The sequence below is a fragment of the Sminthopsis crassicaudata genome, chromosome 6 (assembly GCF_048593235.1).
Source record: "Sminthopsis crassicaudata isolate SCR6 chromosome 6, ASM4859323v1, whole genome shotgun sequence".
NCBI lineage: Eukaryota > Metazoa > Chordata > Mammalia > Dasyuromorphia > Dasyuridae > Sminthopsis > Sminthopsis crassicaudata.
Genome location: NC_133622.1, coordinates 84,583,363 through 84,596,662, shown reverse-complemented (window position 1 = coordinate 84,596,662; position 13,300 = coordinate 84,583,363). Strand labels below are relative to the sequence as shown.

Here is a 13,300-nt window from a genome sequence, read left to right as displayed (position 1 = left end):
ATGTTACCTGTTTGAGTAGCTAGACAAGGCTTTATGTAGAAAGTGGGAGAGGAGCTGGGTGCTGAAGATGAGATGAGACATAGAGAAAGGAAGGTATTTCAATCAGATTGAGCAACAACAAAGAAGTGAGACAGAAAAATCTATGTGAATGAAAACCTTTGAATGAAAAGATCAGCTAAACTCAGTCAATAAGCACGTGACATTAAGCATTTACTATGAATTGGGCTCCATGCTAAGAGTTAAGAAAACCAATATACAGCAGCCTTTACCCTCAAGAAGCCTACATTCTAATGAAAGGAAACAACTATCTACAAACAAGATCAATACTAGGTAAATGGGAATTGGATAGAAGGCACCAGCAGCTGAGGGCAACTGGAAAAGATCTTATACAGAAGGCAGGATTTGAGCTGAGACTTAGAGAAAGCCACGGGAGACAGATGAGGAAGAGAGCTCAAGTGCAGAAGCCAGCGAGTAAAGACAGAATGCAAAGAGCAGGAAGGTCCATGTCACTTGTAGGAGAGAGTTAAGTGTAGAGAGAATGGAAAGCTAGGAAGAGGCCAGATCGCTAAGGGCTTTAAAAGATAAGGAGAGGATTTAAGTAGAGAGTTACTGCAGGTTATTGGAGGATGGAAGGGAAAGTGACATGGTCAGACCTCTGTTCTAAGAAGATCACTTTGGCAGCTAGTAGAGGATAAACTAGACTGAGAAAAGACTGGAGGGGGGACAGGCCAGTGCTAGCAAAGTAATGAGGTCTTCTATTAGAATGGTGGCTGGAGGAGGAGAGAGAAGGGGATGTGTACAAGACATAATACTTCAACAATAAGATCTGGTAACAGATTGACTCTATGGGGTAAACATGAGTCAAAAATGACATCAAAGGCTGTGAGTTCATATAATTGGGATGACTGCAGTGTCCTCGATTTTAATATGGAAGTTGGAAAGGGGGAAAAATATGAGAGGTCAATGAATTATAATGTACAATTAAGCAGAATTTACTACATAGGGCAGATCATAAAGAGCCCTGGAAAGTCAGGCAAAAGATTTTGTACCTACTTAATATGGTAGTCAATAGGGAACCTTTGTAAATATTCTTGGATTGTAAGTTCCTTAAGGGTAGAGATCATCTTTTGCTTCTTTCTGCATCTTCAGTACTTAACACAATACACTTTAAAAAGTGATTTAGATTTAGAAAGAGGCTCAGATACAATCTAGGTCAGTCCTTTACTTTAGAGTTGAAGGAATGGAGGTCTAGCGAATTTGTGACTGGCTGAAGGTACTAAGAATCATATGGAGGAGTTTGAATTCAGGTGTTTGAATTTGAAAGCCGGTGCTATTTCTCCCATGCTATCAAATAGATACTAATAAATAATATAAAAACCAATGACAATGTTTTACATAATTAATGTACGAAAGATTGAATTCCCATAACCACTTCATAGGACTTATTTTTCACATTAATCAGGACCTAGCTATATGTGCTAAATTTCTAAAGGAATAGGACTAGATATGACTTCTTCATTGTAAGGGACTATAACAATGTAACAATGTCAATTGTGATCTGATCCACAACCTGTAGTCTTAGAAAATTGCCTGGTCACAGGACATGGTAGAATAGGCCTATAAACCCAGCTACTAGGGATGCTGAAGCTGGCAAACCTCTTATAGAAATTTTGTGCTGCACTCCATCCCCCAATCTGTAACATGTATTGTTCAGTAAGTTCAGCATCAATACACTGAGCCTCTCGTATCATCAGGTAGCCTGAAGGGGTGTGAATTCAGATCAGATTGAGTAAGTCAAAGATCCTGTATTGATGAATTATGGAATTGATATGAGTAGCCCCTGAAATTCTGTCCTGGGTGACTTAGGATGACCCAGTCTTAAAAAGAAAGGAAAAAAAAAAAGGCTTAAGGCACTATGAGATAGTGATTTGTCCAGGATCACACTGACAACACATATGTGACAGAGCAAAGTACTAGAGATATCTATCTTTTTGATGAATGCTCTTTGTCCATTATCCTATAGTGCTTCATTTCTAAATCTCTCCAATTCTAAAATTTGGTTATAGATTTTTAAATTGCAAGATAGATTTTCAACAAAATTATAAAACATTTTGTATCCTTCTGAATCTATGTGCTTAGAAACCTTAGTTGCTTTTATTTTCTTTTAAAATAAGAGTTGTGCATATACAAGTATATTCAAGTACTTTTAATTATTTGTTGAGTAAAAATGAACTGGTTTATCTTCACTGAAAAATGTGAATTGTTTTAAGTACCTATCTTTTTTTCTGCCTGACTGCTTTGAAATAAATGTCATTGTGAAAACTCTTCCAAGTCTTTCGTTGCCTTCAAACAAAATATTTAGTTTTCCTGGACAGATAATTATTGTTTCATGTTGCCATGCAAGCTTTTTAACTTTATACTCATTATATTTAATTTCTCCATTCATTCCCTGGAGAATCTCCTTGGAGAAATCGTCTATGATTTAGATTCATGGTCCTTGGTCAAATTTATCTTCTTCTTGTAGCTTTCAGGATTCCTTTCTGTGTATTAAAGTTTAATCTTGTTTTTGAAAATTAAATCTTAAAATTATCCATATCAGGGTTGGGTTATTTATATTTTGTTACTTGCTTTGAACAATTCTAAAAATGCTTCTTAAATGATTTCTTAGAATATAGTGCAGATATTTTATATTTCCCTTATAGCAAAATGATTAATTCATTTTGACCTCTTCTATATCAGTCACTTGTATTTTAGTTAGAGCTATCCAAATTTTTAACTGTCATGGGCCAACTGGTCGCTTCTAATTTTTTCAAAATTTTCATAATGATCAATAACTATTATTTCTTTCTGATCTTAAGCCTATTTATAATTCCAGCCTTAGTTCCTTTCATGATTTACTTTTTTAATCAATTTTTAAAATTTTCTTTACAAACATTAATTTCTTGTAGAAATATGTTTAGAAAAACTGCACATGTTTTACCTATATCTGATTGCTTACTGTCTTGGGGACAGAGACCAAGAAAAATTTGGAACAAAGATTTTGCAAAAGTGAATGTTGAAAACAATTTTTGTATATATTTGGAAAAATAAAATGCTATTAAAAAGCAAGGGTTAATTCTTAATTTCTTGGTTATCTTAGATTATTTTTCCATCATTGTGGAGTCTGATACTTTTGCTGTCTTAATTATCCCTTGGATTTTATACACACACACACACACACACACACACACACACATATATATACATATATATATATATATACTCTGCTCTTCTTTTTTTAAAGCAAATGTTAATTACCTTGCATAGTTGTTGGGGTTTTTTTAAGCCATTATTGATTTTATTCTTCCTTTTCTTTGATATGTCCTTTTTTAAAAGGAAAGTGTGAGAAGCCTGATTATCTTGTAGTCTTTCATCTTAATTGGAAATCTATATTTGGTCTTTAAATATAGGAAGATATTTCAATCCCTTGTGGTTCTATTTAATAGGTATTCTACTGGTATAGATTGCAACTTCCTTTCTCCTTTGTTTACTGTCTTTGTGGTTTATTGTAACTGGGGAAGAAAAAAAAAAAACCACCTACTCCTGTGGAAGCAAACTTGTAAGATACAAGGGAATAATATGGTGTTTTAGGGAGAGTATTATGGCAATATATAATGGTTAGATTGAGGCAGAATTAAAGGCAGGAACACTCAGGTGCATTAAAGTCTAGACATGAGACAATGACTTGGATTAAAATGGTAGCAATGAGAATGAGAGTGGAAAGGGTAGCTGAATTAATACATTTTGAAACAAGAAATGAATTTGGTGATAAATTGGATAAAAGAAGATGAATATAAGGAAAGTCAAAAGAATTCCAAGATTTCTTGGAATATATTGGTAATATTATCCGAAAAATAAAGCAGTAGGAAATGAGTATGGAAGCCAGCAGGAGGGCACGTTAGAGAGAATGGTGCACGAGGATGAATAAGCTTTCCTTTCATAAAACTTCTGCCAATTGCATCTGTTTGGACATTTAGTTAAATGAAAAGCTAAAGCACACTGGGGCACAAGCAATGCAAGCTGATTGTGAGCATGCCTTCCCATGCTTTCTGCATAAAGTCCTCCTGCTCTTCCAGAATTGAATCTTTCTCTGTGCTTAGACTAACAACTGTGCGTGTTAAGGATGCCAGTCTCCTAGCCCTAATAGCCAAGGCTAAACAATGTTTCTCCAAGTAAAACTTTTTTCTACATTTAAACTCAGATTGCCAAGTGCAGTAAAAGATGATCTATCCCATTTTCCAACCCCAAATCACAAGTTAGAAGCAATCTATCAGAAAACTAAAGTAAGAGCTCATCTATGAGTACAAGGAATAATAACTCTTTAGGAAAGAAGAAAAAAATGAGTAACTGAAAGCTGCACAATCTTTAGGCCAAAACAAACGCCAACTCATGAAAGACCTCACATAGTAAATAAATCAGGGTAAATACTCTTTCCCCAAATGAACAAAATCTATTACTGACCTGTTTGTTTTTGCTTCAATACTATGTCAATGTCTTTTTTTTAAAAAAGTAATATTCATGTGGTTGGAAAAAACACACACTAAACAACACACATACAAAAGCATCTGGAAAATAAAATCTTCCAGATGCAGCCACTGTCAAATCACAGGAGGTAATTTTTTTATTTTTTGGCTACTGAATCAACCCTGAGAATATTCTTCCCTTGATAGAGTATTCTAGGTCAGTACTGTCAGTACATATCAGGAACTCCCAAATCTCCAGAGCACAACTTGGATTTAAAAGATTATGTGTCTGTCTACTAACTGAAAAGTCAGGGTTTTTTTTTTCCCTACTAAAATGCTCTTTATCTCTTATTCAGTGAGACCTGGTGATGAGTCAAACTCAGAGACATTGGAGTAAGTTTGTGTAATCATAGATTTAGAGCTGGAAGGCAACTTAGAGGTCATCTAATGCAAATCCTTAATTTTTCAGATGAGGAAACTGAGGTCCAGAAAGTTAAGTAAGTTATTGTTCAAGTTTTTATGGTAGCTATATAGCAGAGGTAAGATATGAACCCAATTATCAAAAATTCAACATGATACAACAGTTGGTATTATGCAATATTCAGATATTCCTTGGCATGTGGATTAAAGTACTAGCTGAAGGTGACTGTAAAATGAATTGCTTCATACAAGGTCTCCTTTTCCTATTAACTTTACTTATAAAGTTGAAGATGTATCCCCATAGAAATCAATGTGGCCAAGATGTAATTAAAAGCATACTAGGAAGCAAAGCAAACTTGTAAACACCTAGGTAGAGGAAAAGTCAATAATTTCAAAATTGATTTTGGATACTATGCCACCTAATAACTCTAACAATCTCTAACTTACCAATCACTAGCAACCACATATACATATTTATTTTCTAATGCGTTTAGTAATTGAACAGATAAAACTTTGTCAAAAAGACAAATAACAGGATGAAAATTTCCCTATCAGCTTCCTACCCTCACAATTGAAAACAAATTGTGAGATATACCTTTGAGATTGAATTTAGTAGAAAGAAATACTTTTTTCAAAATACATTGGGGATTTTTGTGAGTACTGGGAAAAGTACAGTGAAAAACAATATACAAAAGTTTGTACAGGCACTCATATGACAAAGAAAGCTAATCTGTACACTGGAATATGTGTCTTCTTTTCCTTTGAATGAACTGTCTTAATTGGGTTAATCCTACACTTTGGAGGTCAATGTTTAGTCTAAGATAGTAATTTATCTGTCTGTTCCTTTTTCACTTCTCTTGTCTGGGGACAGGGCCCCACAGGGGAGAGCATTAAAATGGCCCACTATTTGTGTTACCATTAAAGCACTGTTTCAACAGTCACTGAAACAAAATAAAATTCCTTGGACTGCTTGGTGATCCCCAAAGTCTGTTGGAGAATCAGTCACATCTAAGCACAAACTACCACAGGAGGGCCAGTTCGGTCTTGGGCTAGCACTGTCCCAGACAGTCTAGGCAGTGGGGGGTTCAGAAGCATGTTATCTCTCAGTTTCCTGTCTGTCCAGTATGGTAGTAGGAGTGGGGTAAAGTAAGTGGGAGAGAAGTTACTAGTGACTTTTCTTGGGAAGCTCCAAACACCAGTTTTGGATTTTACCCTAAGTGAAGCCCAGGGCAGAATCCCAGCCAGTCTAGATGCTTCTAGATATTCATTTATTAATTTATCATTCAGTATGCCCCAACAGAAACCCCAATACATTTCAATATAGTATAGATATTCTACTGTTTGCTACTTCGAAGACAAGTGGTTCAAGAGTTCAAGGTCATTAAGTGGGGAAGAAGATAAAACCCTGGGTCTAGAATCAGGTACATCTGAGTTTCAATGAGGCTTCTGAGATTTATTGTGAAACCCTGGGCAAAAGACTTAATCTCTGTTTGCCTCAGTTTCCTCAAATGTAAAATGGGATAATAATAGCACCTACCTTACAGGGTTGTTCTGAAAATCAAAAGAGATGAAAGCGCTAAAGTGCTTAGCATAATATGGCACATAGTAGGCACTATATATATAAACATCTTTTCAGAATTGAATCCTTATCTTATATAAATTAAACAAAAAAAGAATTACTAAGGAAAAGCAATGACCATATCTGATAATGTATAATGTAAGATACAAATATGTCATTCTGCTATGCTAGTCCCTGGCCTGGAAGCCAAGATCAGGGAAATAGTTTTCATTATCTGTTCTCTGGAACCATCATTGGTTTTTCATTTACTCAGAACTTATCTTTAAGTGACCTTTTCATTTACAAGGAAGTCATTATCTTTCAGTCAACAAGCATTTACTGTATGCCAGGCACTGGGGGATGTTCTGAGAACATAAAGGCAAAAACATGGACTTTGCCCTAAAGGGCTTCACATTCTAATTGTGCATGATTTTTTCTTAATTCTGCTTATTTCATTCTGCACCCATATATAGAAGTCTTCCCATGTTTCTTTAAAGTCCTTGTATTCCTAATTGATCACTGAAGGGGTGTTAAATATTGGATCATAATATTCCTAAATACAGCTGAACCAGGTTAAAAAGTTATGGAAGAGCAGCTAGGTGGCACAGTGGATAGAGCACCAGCCCTGAAGTCAGGAGGACCTGAGATCAAATCTAATCTTGTGTGACCCTGGGCAATTGCCTCAGAAAACAATAGAAAGAAAGAAAGAAAAGAAAATATATATTGAATTTAGTCATAACTACATTTCTTGCCATGTCCACTTCTTGCTTCTGTTTTCTTTGGTTTATTTTTAAGTGTTTCATTGATGTTCTGTCCTTTTTTTCTTTTTTTTGGCATCAGCATTTCTACTCCCCAAACTTCCCTCCCCACCAAAAAACCCTACAAAAACCCTAATCAAATAAAATCCTCCTCTTGTTACAAATAAGTATAATTAAGCAAAATAAATGTACACATTGGATTTATCTGAAAGTATATGTCTCTTTCTGCCTTGTTAGTTCATCACCTCTCTGCCAAAGCAAAATCTGAAAATCAAACTAGTTCCACCTCAGTAACTACTGTGACCACAAACATATCCCTTATCCTGTCTTTCTTTCAAGCAGAATGACAATTTGGTTCCTCCTACCTATTCCCTGTGAGAAAGAGAGAAGAGGGAGGAGTAATGAGATAATGTCTGCACAGTGCTTAGAGTTCCTGGAGAATGCAAGTGATTATTAATACATTTCTGGTGGATGCATGCTCTGGCTTGTGGAGGCTTTGGGGGTAACATTTCAAAGCTGAAGATCTAATTATATGAAAGGGACAATTATGGGTAGAAAGCAGTGTGTGGCACTCTCTCTGGCTATGTGGCACTCCCTTATGATAAAAGGTCGTGGGAATGTGGAGGTGGCTGAGAAACTTGGTGTGACCCTAGTCATGGTGGAAGGCTAGGATTTACCCACAGGCTTTGAGAAGGAGAGCAGGCCAGCTGCCCAGCCTAAAGAAAAGCAAAAATGTTGCCGTTTCCCTGGGTGGAATTCCTTAATCCACTAGATTCCAACCACCTCTTACAGCTTGATTTACAGCATCAGAGAAGGAAGCTAACAGCAAATGGAAGCCTTAAAATGAACCATCAGCAGCAGGGAGGGAGGCAGAGGACATTAATTTTTACAAGAGTGCAAACAGATTCCTTCCTGAGGCTGTGTTCTCCTCACTTTCCTCCTCCCCCCTTCAATGGTTTAGTTGACTCAACAGTGCTGTGTTTGTGCCTGTCAACAGTTTTTTTTTTTGGGGGGGGACAATATTTTCTCTGCTAGTGACCCCAGCAACACTAGTGAAGAAGGTGACTGCCTGCCTGCGGAAGGAGGGCAGAAAAACTGGACCTGCTGAAGTTTCCTGAAGCCACAATCAACTCCTGGCTATTTTGTTTGTGGCTGTTCCTAGTTCGAAGGGAGAAGAGCCATTTAAAATTGTTTTTATTCTTATTTCTTTTCAATTTTTTTAACTGGAGATTTTTTAATAACTGGATGGCATTCCTGGTTTTGGTTGCCTGTATTTTTTATTTCTGCTGCCCATGTTTTGATTCCATCTTTGCAGAACGAAGGGAGCTCAGCACATATAGAACTACTGATTAGAGCAGGGTTCCAATCTAATTAAACCTGGGCTCTGTTAATCAATATTTTTACAAAGTATTTTGAACACTGAATTGCAATATAATAGTGCTTCTTTGTTATTCTATGCATTTTGTTTTATTCATTTAAAACATTATTCTGAGAAAGGGTCTATAGGTTTCAGCAGATTGCCAGGGGCCTATGATTTGAAAAAGTTTAATAACTCTTAGGGTAGAAGCATCTTTGGTTTTCGAGAGAAAACATTTAACATGTATAAATTTATATGATGGAAAAGCAGGTTTCTTATGGTTTAGAAAATGCAATATCTAAATTAGGTATTTGACTTTTTTTAAAAAACAAAAACATCCTAACCTGTGATGCCCTATCCTTATATTTTCCCTGCTGTCATCCTCTTAAAAAAAAAAACCAAAAACAAAAACAAAAAAGATCCCCAGAAACTCTCTCCATTAATTCGAGCTAGGGGAGGGTTTTCAACTTTGGTCTTCCCAATTTTCTTCGGTCTCTCAGGTATTTGATATTGGGAAAGGGTGGGGTGGAAATGAATGGTTTGAAAAAGTCATTTTACCCTCTGAGCCTTCACTTCCTGCCTTCTCATTCTCTTTTAAACCTTCTGTAATCTGACTTCTGACCTTATTATTCAATTGAAACCCTTCTCTTAAAGTCACCAATGATCTCTTGTCAGTTCTAATGACCTTTTTCTTAATCCCCATCCTTAACCTTTGTTCAACATCTGACACTGAGAAGCAACTTCAACTCCAGGATGTGCTCTCTTGATTTTCCTCTTACTCAACTGACTGTGTGTTTTTTTTTTTTACCCCTTGGTGTCTTTATTATATCAACAGCTATGGTGTGGCTACTAATTTGTGGCTGTTTCCTGAAGTTCTATTGTAGGGCTTTTCTTCCTCCCATCTCTCAATTCCTCATCTCATCAGATGCCATGAATTTGATTATCATGTCTAAGATGACAATGACAATTCCCAGATCTTTTATTTAGTCTTATTCTCTTTCCCAGTTTTGAATCACCAACTGCTTATTGAACATTTCAAACTGCAGACCCTGTAAATATTTCAAACTCAACAGGTCCAAAACAGAATTCATCATTTCCCTCCCTCAGCACTTCTCTTTTCAATTTCCCAAGCATCACCACCCTGTCAGATACCTAGAAAACATTCTCAACTCCAGTGTCATCCTTGATTCCTCTCTCTATTGATCATCCCACATACTCAATCAGTTGCCAAATCTTTTCATTTTTTTCTTTAGAGCCTCTCTCACATACACCCCCTTCTTTTTACACACAGAGTCATGATTCTAGTTCAAGATTTCACTGCCTCTCATCTAAACTACTACAACAGATTTCTAACTGGATTCTTTACCCCCAAGCCTCTTCCTACTCCCATTTACCTTCCAAAAAGATTTTCCTCAAGTACAGATATAACATGTCACCTTCTACTCAATAAAATCCAGTGGACTGCTAAAAAATAAGATCAGATGTAAACCCTTTTCTCTCTTAAAACTCTTTATTATATGCTTACTGCCTTACTTTCTACTCTTTTAACATGTCACTCCTCTTCATAAACTCCAGCCACACTGGTCTCCTTGTTGTTTCTCCCACATGCAATATTCCATCTCCCATTTCCATGACTTGCTCTTCTTTCTAATCTTTGTTTCGTAGAATCCCCATCTTCCTTTAAATCTCAACTCAAATGTCACCTTCCATAGGAGGCCTTTTCTGACATCCACCCTACTCATCTACCTTCTATAAACTCTGTATTTATCTTATATGTGCTAATTTATGTATATATTGTCCCCATCTTTAAAATGGAAGCTCTTTGAGAGCAGGGACTATTTTTCTGATGCCTGGAACACAAGTAAACACTTAGTGAGTATTTACTGATTGATTTGAGTGATTGAATATGGAACTCCCAATGAGGAAACACTTCCTACTAGTATCAAACTACTCTGCTTTATAACTGGGTCTTTGGGAGATTAAATGACTTACTCAGGATTGACACCTCATAGGTGTCAAAGATAGAACTTCCTGTCTCCAAGATCAACTCTATTCACTGTGCCAGGTTACCTCACATCAGGTATTTGATTTTTAGGATAAAATGAAATAAGCTAAAGAATCTAAAGAATTAATTTTGGGTCATCTTGAAGGACTACTTTATGTACTATAAATCCATTGTTGGCAGCTATCATTTGTAGTCTAACTGGAGAAGATTCTCATTTAAATAGAATTACATTTGTCAGTTTAATTATAGACTCCTTATGAAAAATGTATAAGAGTAGCATTGAAAAATCTTATTCCACATTGCACTGGCGCTTTTAAAGAGACCAAATGGATTGTGAGTCAGACAAAACTGGGATCTAGTCCTGGCTCTGTTACTAACTTTATAACCCTGGGAAAATAATTTCAAGACTGACATGGTGCTGCCTGCCTAGAATTCTTCTATATGGGGAGGCTGAGGTTTGTGAAGTGCTTGAGCTCAAGGAGCTCTGAGGTGAAGTAGGGCTAAAGTTGATCAGAAGTCCACCCTAAACCCATCAGTTAGGTGGTACAGTGGATAGTGTTGGAAGTCAGAAAAACTCTTCTTCCTGATCTGGTCTCAGAAACTTATTAAGTTATATGACCCTGGACAAGTCACAATCCTGTTTGCCTCAATTTCTCCATCTGTAAAATGAAATGGCAAACCCAATATCTTTGCCAAAAAGTCCCCAAAATGGGTCACGAGAAGTCAGACATAACTGAAAAATGACTACACATTAAACATGAGCTCTGAGATGTAGTAGGATTAAAGTTGATCAGATGTCCACACTAATTCCAGCCCCAAGATGCTGAGCATCTGGAATGGGGCTTAGGAGGCTTCTTAAGGAAGGGAAGAGTGGGCCAAGGCAGAAATGGAGGTCAAAACTCCTGTACCTACCATTAGTGGGATTGTTTCTATGCATAAATTACTTTATTTCTAGCCTGAGCTGAGAAGACTCAGATTAAAAATAACAACAATAATAAAAATAATCATTCCATCTCTGCAGTGTTAAATTTCTCATCAATCAGAGGAAAACTTTAGACCAGACGACCTCAAAAGCTTTCTTTTAGCTTTGGGATTCTATAATGTAGACTAGGGGAGAATACCTGTTTGGGATAGAAGGCAACCTGGGTTCAAGACCCGATTCTGCCATTTTCTATAGAAATAGAAACATTCCATTTCTATTTGACTCTGGGCAAATCATTTAACTTTTCTGAACTTCAATTTCTCCATCTTTAAAGTCAGAGGGCTAAATTAAGATCCTTCCAACTTTAGGTCTCCATTACTATAAATGTAACTGTTATACATTCTCTTGAAAAAAAAAAAATCTTCGCTACAATACAATGAGGCTAAACAGTTACAAGGAAGCAAAGGGGATGTGTGTAGAGAGGTCTGCAATACTGTAACTGAAAGGTCATACTTACACGGGGGTAACACTTTTGGGGAGTCCTAATGCGTTGACTGAGACGGGTGCAGGCTGGGATGGCAACATGGAGCTCAGGAAGGCTGCGGGTGTTTGATTGGAGTGACCAAATCGAGCATTTGGAGAAGGGCAGTAGGAAGATGAGGGAGCTGACCCTGGGAGGGGAGGAGGAGGAGGAGGAGGAAGCGGAAAGGAATCAGACATGGGGAAAGCTGTGGTTGGACTGAAGACTGGAGGAGGAGGAGGAGGAGGGGAGGGTGAAGAAGGAGACCACAGATACTCCCCTTCAGAGGGAAATGGTTGAGAGAAGGGCTGCACCGGCACCCGGCCAAACTGTTTCTGAGTAGCAGTTGGAGACATGGGAGATGGAAGGCTGGAGGTGGAAGAACTAGAAGAAGGAGTCACATAACCCGAGGCAGGACTGATGTTCTGAGCAGCAATGAATTGTTTGGGCCTAGCATAGTTGAAGGAGCTGGAGGGCTGCATGACGGGAGAAGAGTGGGAGGTTAGAACATTCATCTGATCTGGGAAAGCGACGGATTGGCTGGCCTCAAGCTCTTGGAAAGATGGCGGAGGAGGGAAAGGGGGGGAAGGAGGAGGGTTCTGTGGGGTGCTCGACTGCTGATGGTACCACTGGCTTCCTTCTTGTTCCAGTCTAATTTGGTTCTGCAGTTGTTGTATTTTCAAAGGATCCCTGTGGGAAGAGCAGAAAATAAGAACAAGTCACTTAAGCTGTGAACACTTTTACATAAAAGTTCCACACCTCACAATTATTAGAATAAAATGTGCTGAAAATCAAGCAGAAGTCACTAGTTATTTGGGAACCTGCTTTTTACCTAAAATGATCCAAACCATATTTACCAGAATTTTGCCAGATTTCTGGGGGTAAATTTCATTTTGTCTCTACTAGAACAGTGTGAAAAAAACAACAAATCTTTTTTCTTCTCTTTCTGGCCATTAAAAAAATAAGGAAATAAAAAAATTAAAATGTCAAAAATTATTCAAAAACATTTTTTTTTAGTTTGAACCCAATTTTGTTGAAGAATTAGAGTCAGTTTCAAGTTGCCTTATTTGATGATCCTAAAAGGTCTTTTAATATTCATTTGGATAAAATGGGGGAAAAAAGGCTTTCAGGCTAATAACCAGTTTGTATAAAGAAGAAAGTCAGGTTTGAATAGAAATGTGAAGTGATAACTACTTGCTAATTGTTATAAGGATTATAATTTAGAGAACAAGACAATTGTTTCTCAAAGAATTTTATT

General features: G+C 37.1%; 1 protein-coding gene across 7 annotated transcripts in view; it reads right to left on the bottom strand.

Moving 5' to 3' along the window:
- The window catches only part of PALLD (palladin, cytoskeletal associated protein), a 463,990-nt gene that overhangs the window by 44,811 nt on the left and 405,879 nt on the right, over positions 1-13,300 (bottom strand). For all 7 annotated transcript variants that reach the window (XM_074272636.1, XM_074272637.1, XM_074272638.1 and 4 more), the window contains one exon: positions 12,040-12,732. In XM_074272636.1, coding sequence (XP_074128737.1) covers positions 12,040-12,732 — 693 coding nt within the window. The remainder of the gene's footprint in view (positions 1-12,039; positions 12,733-13,300) is intronic.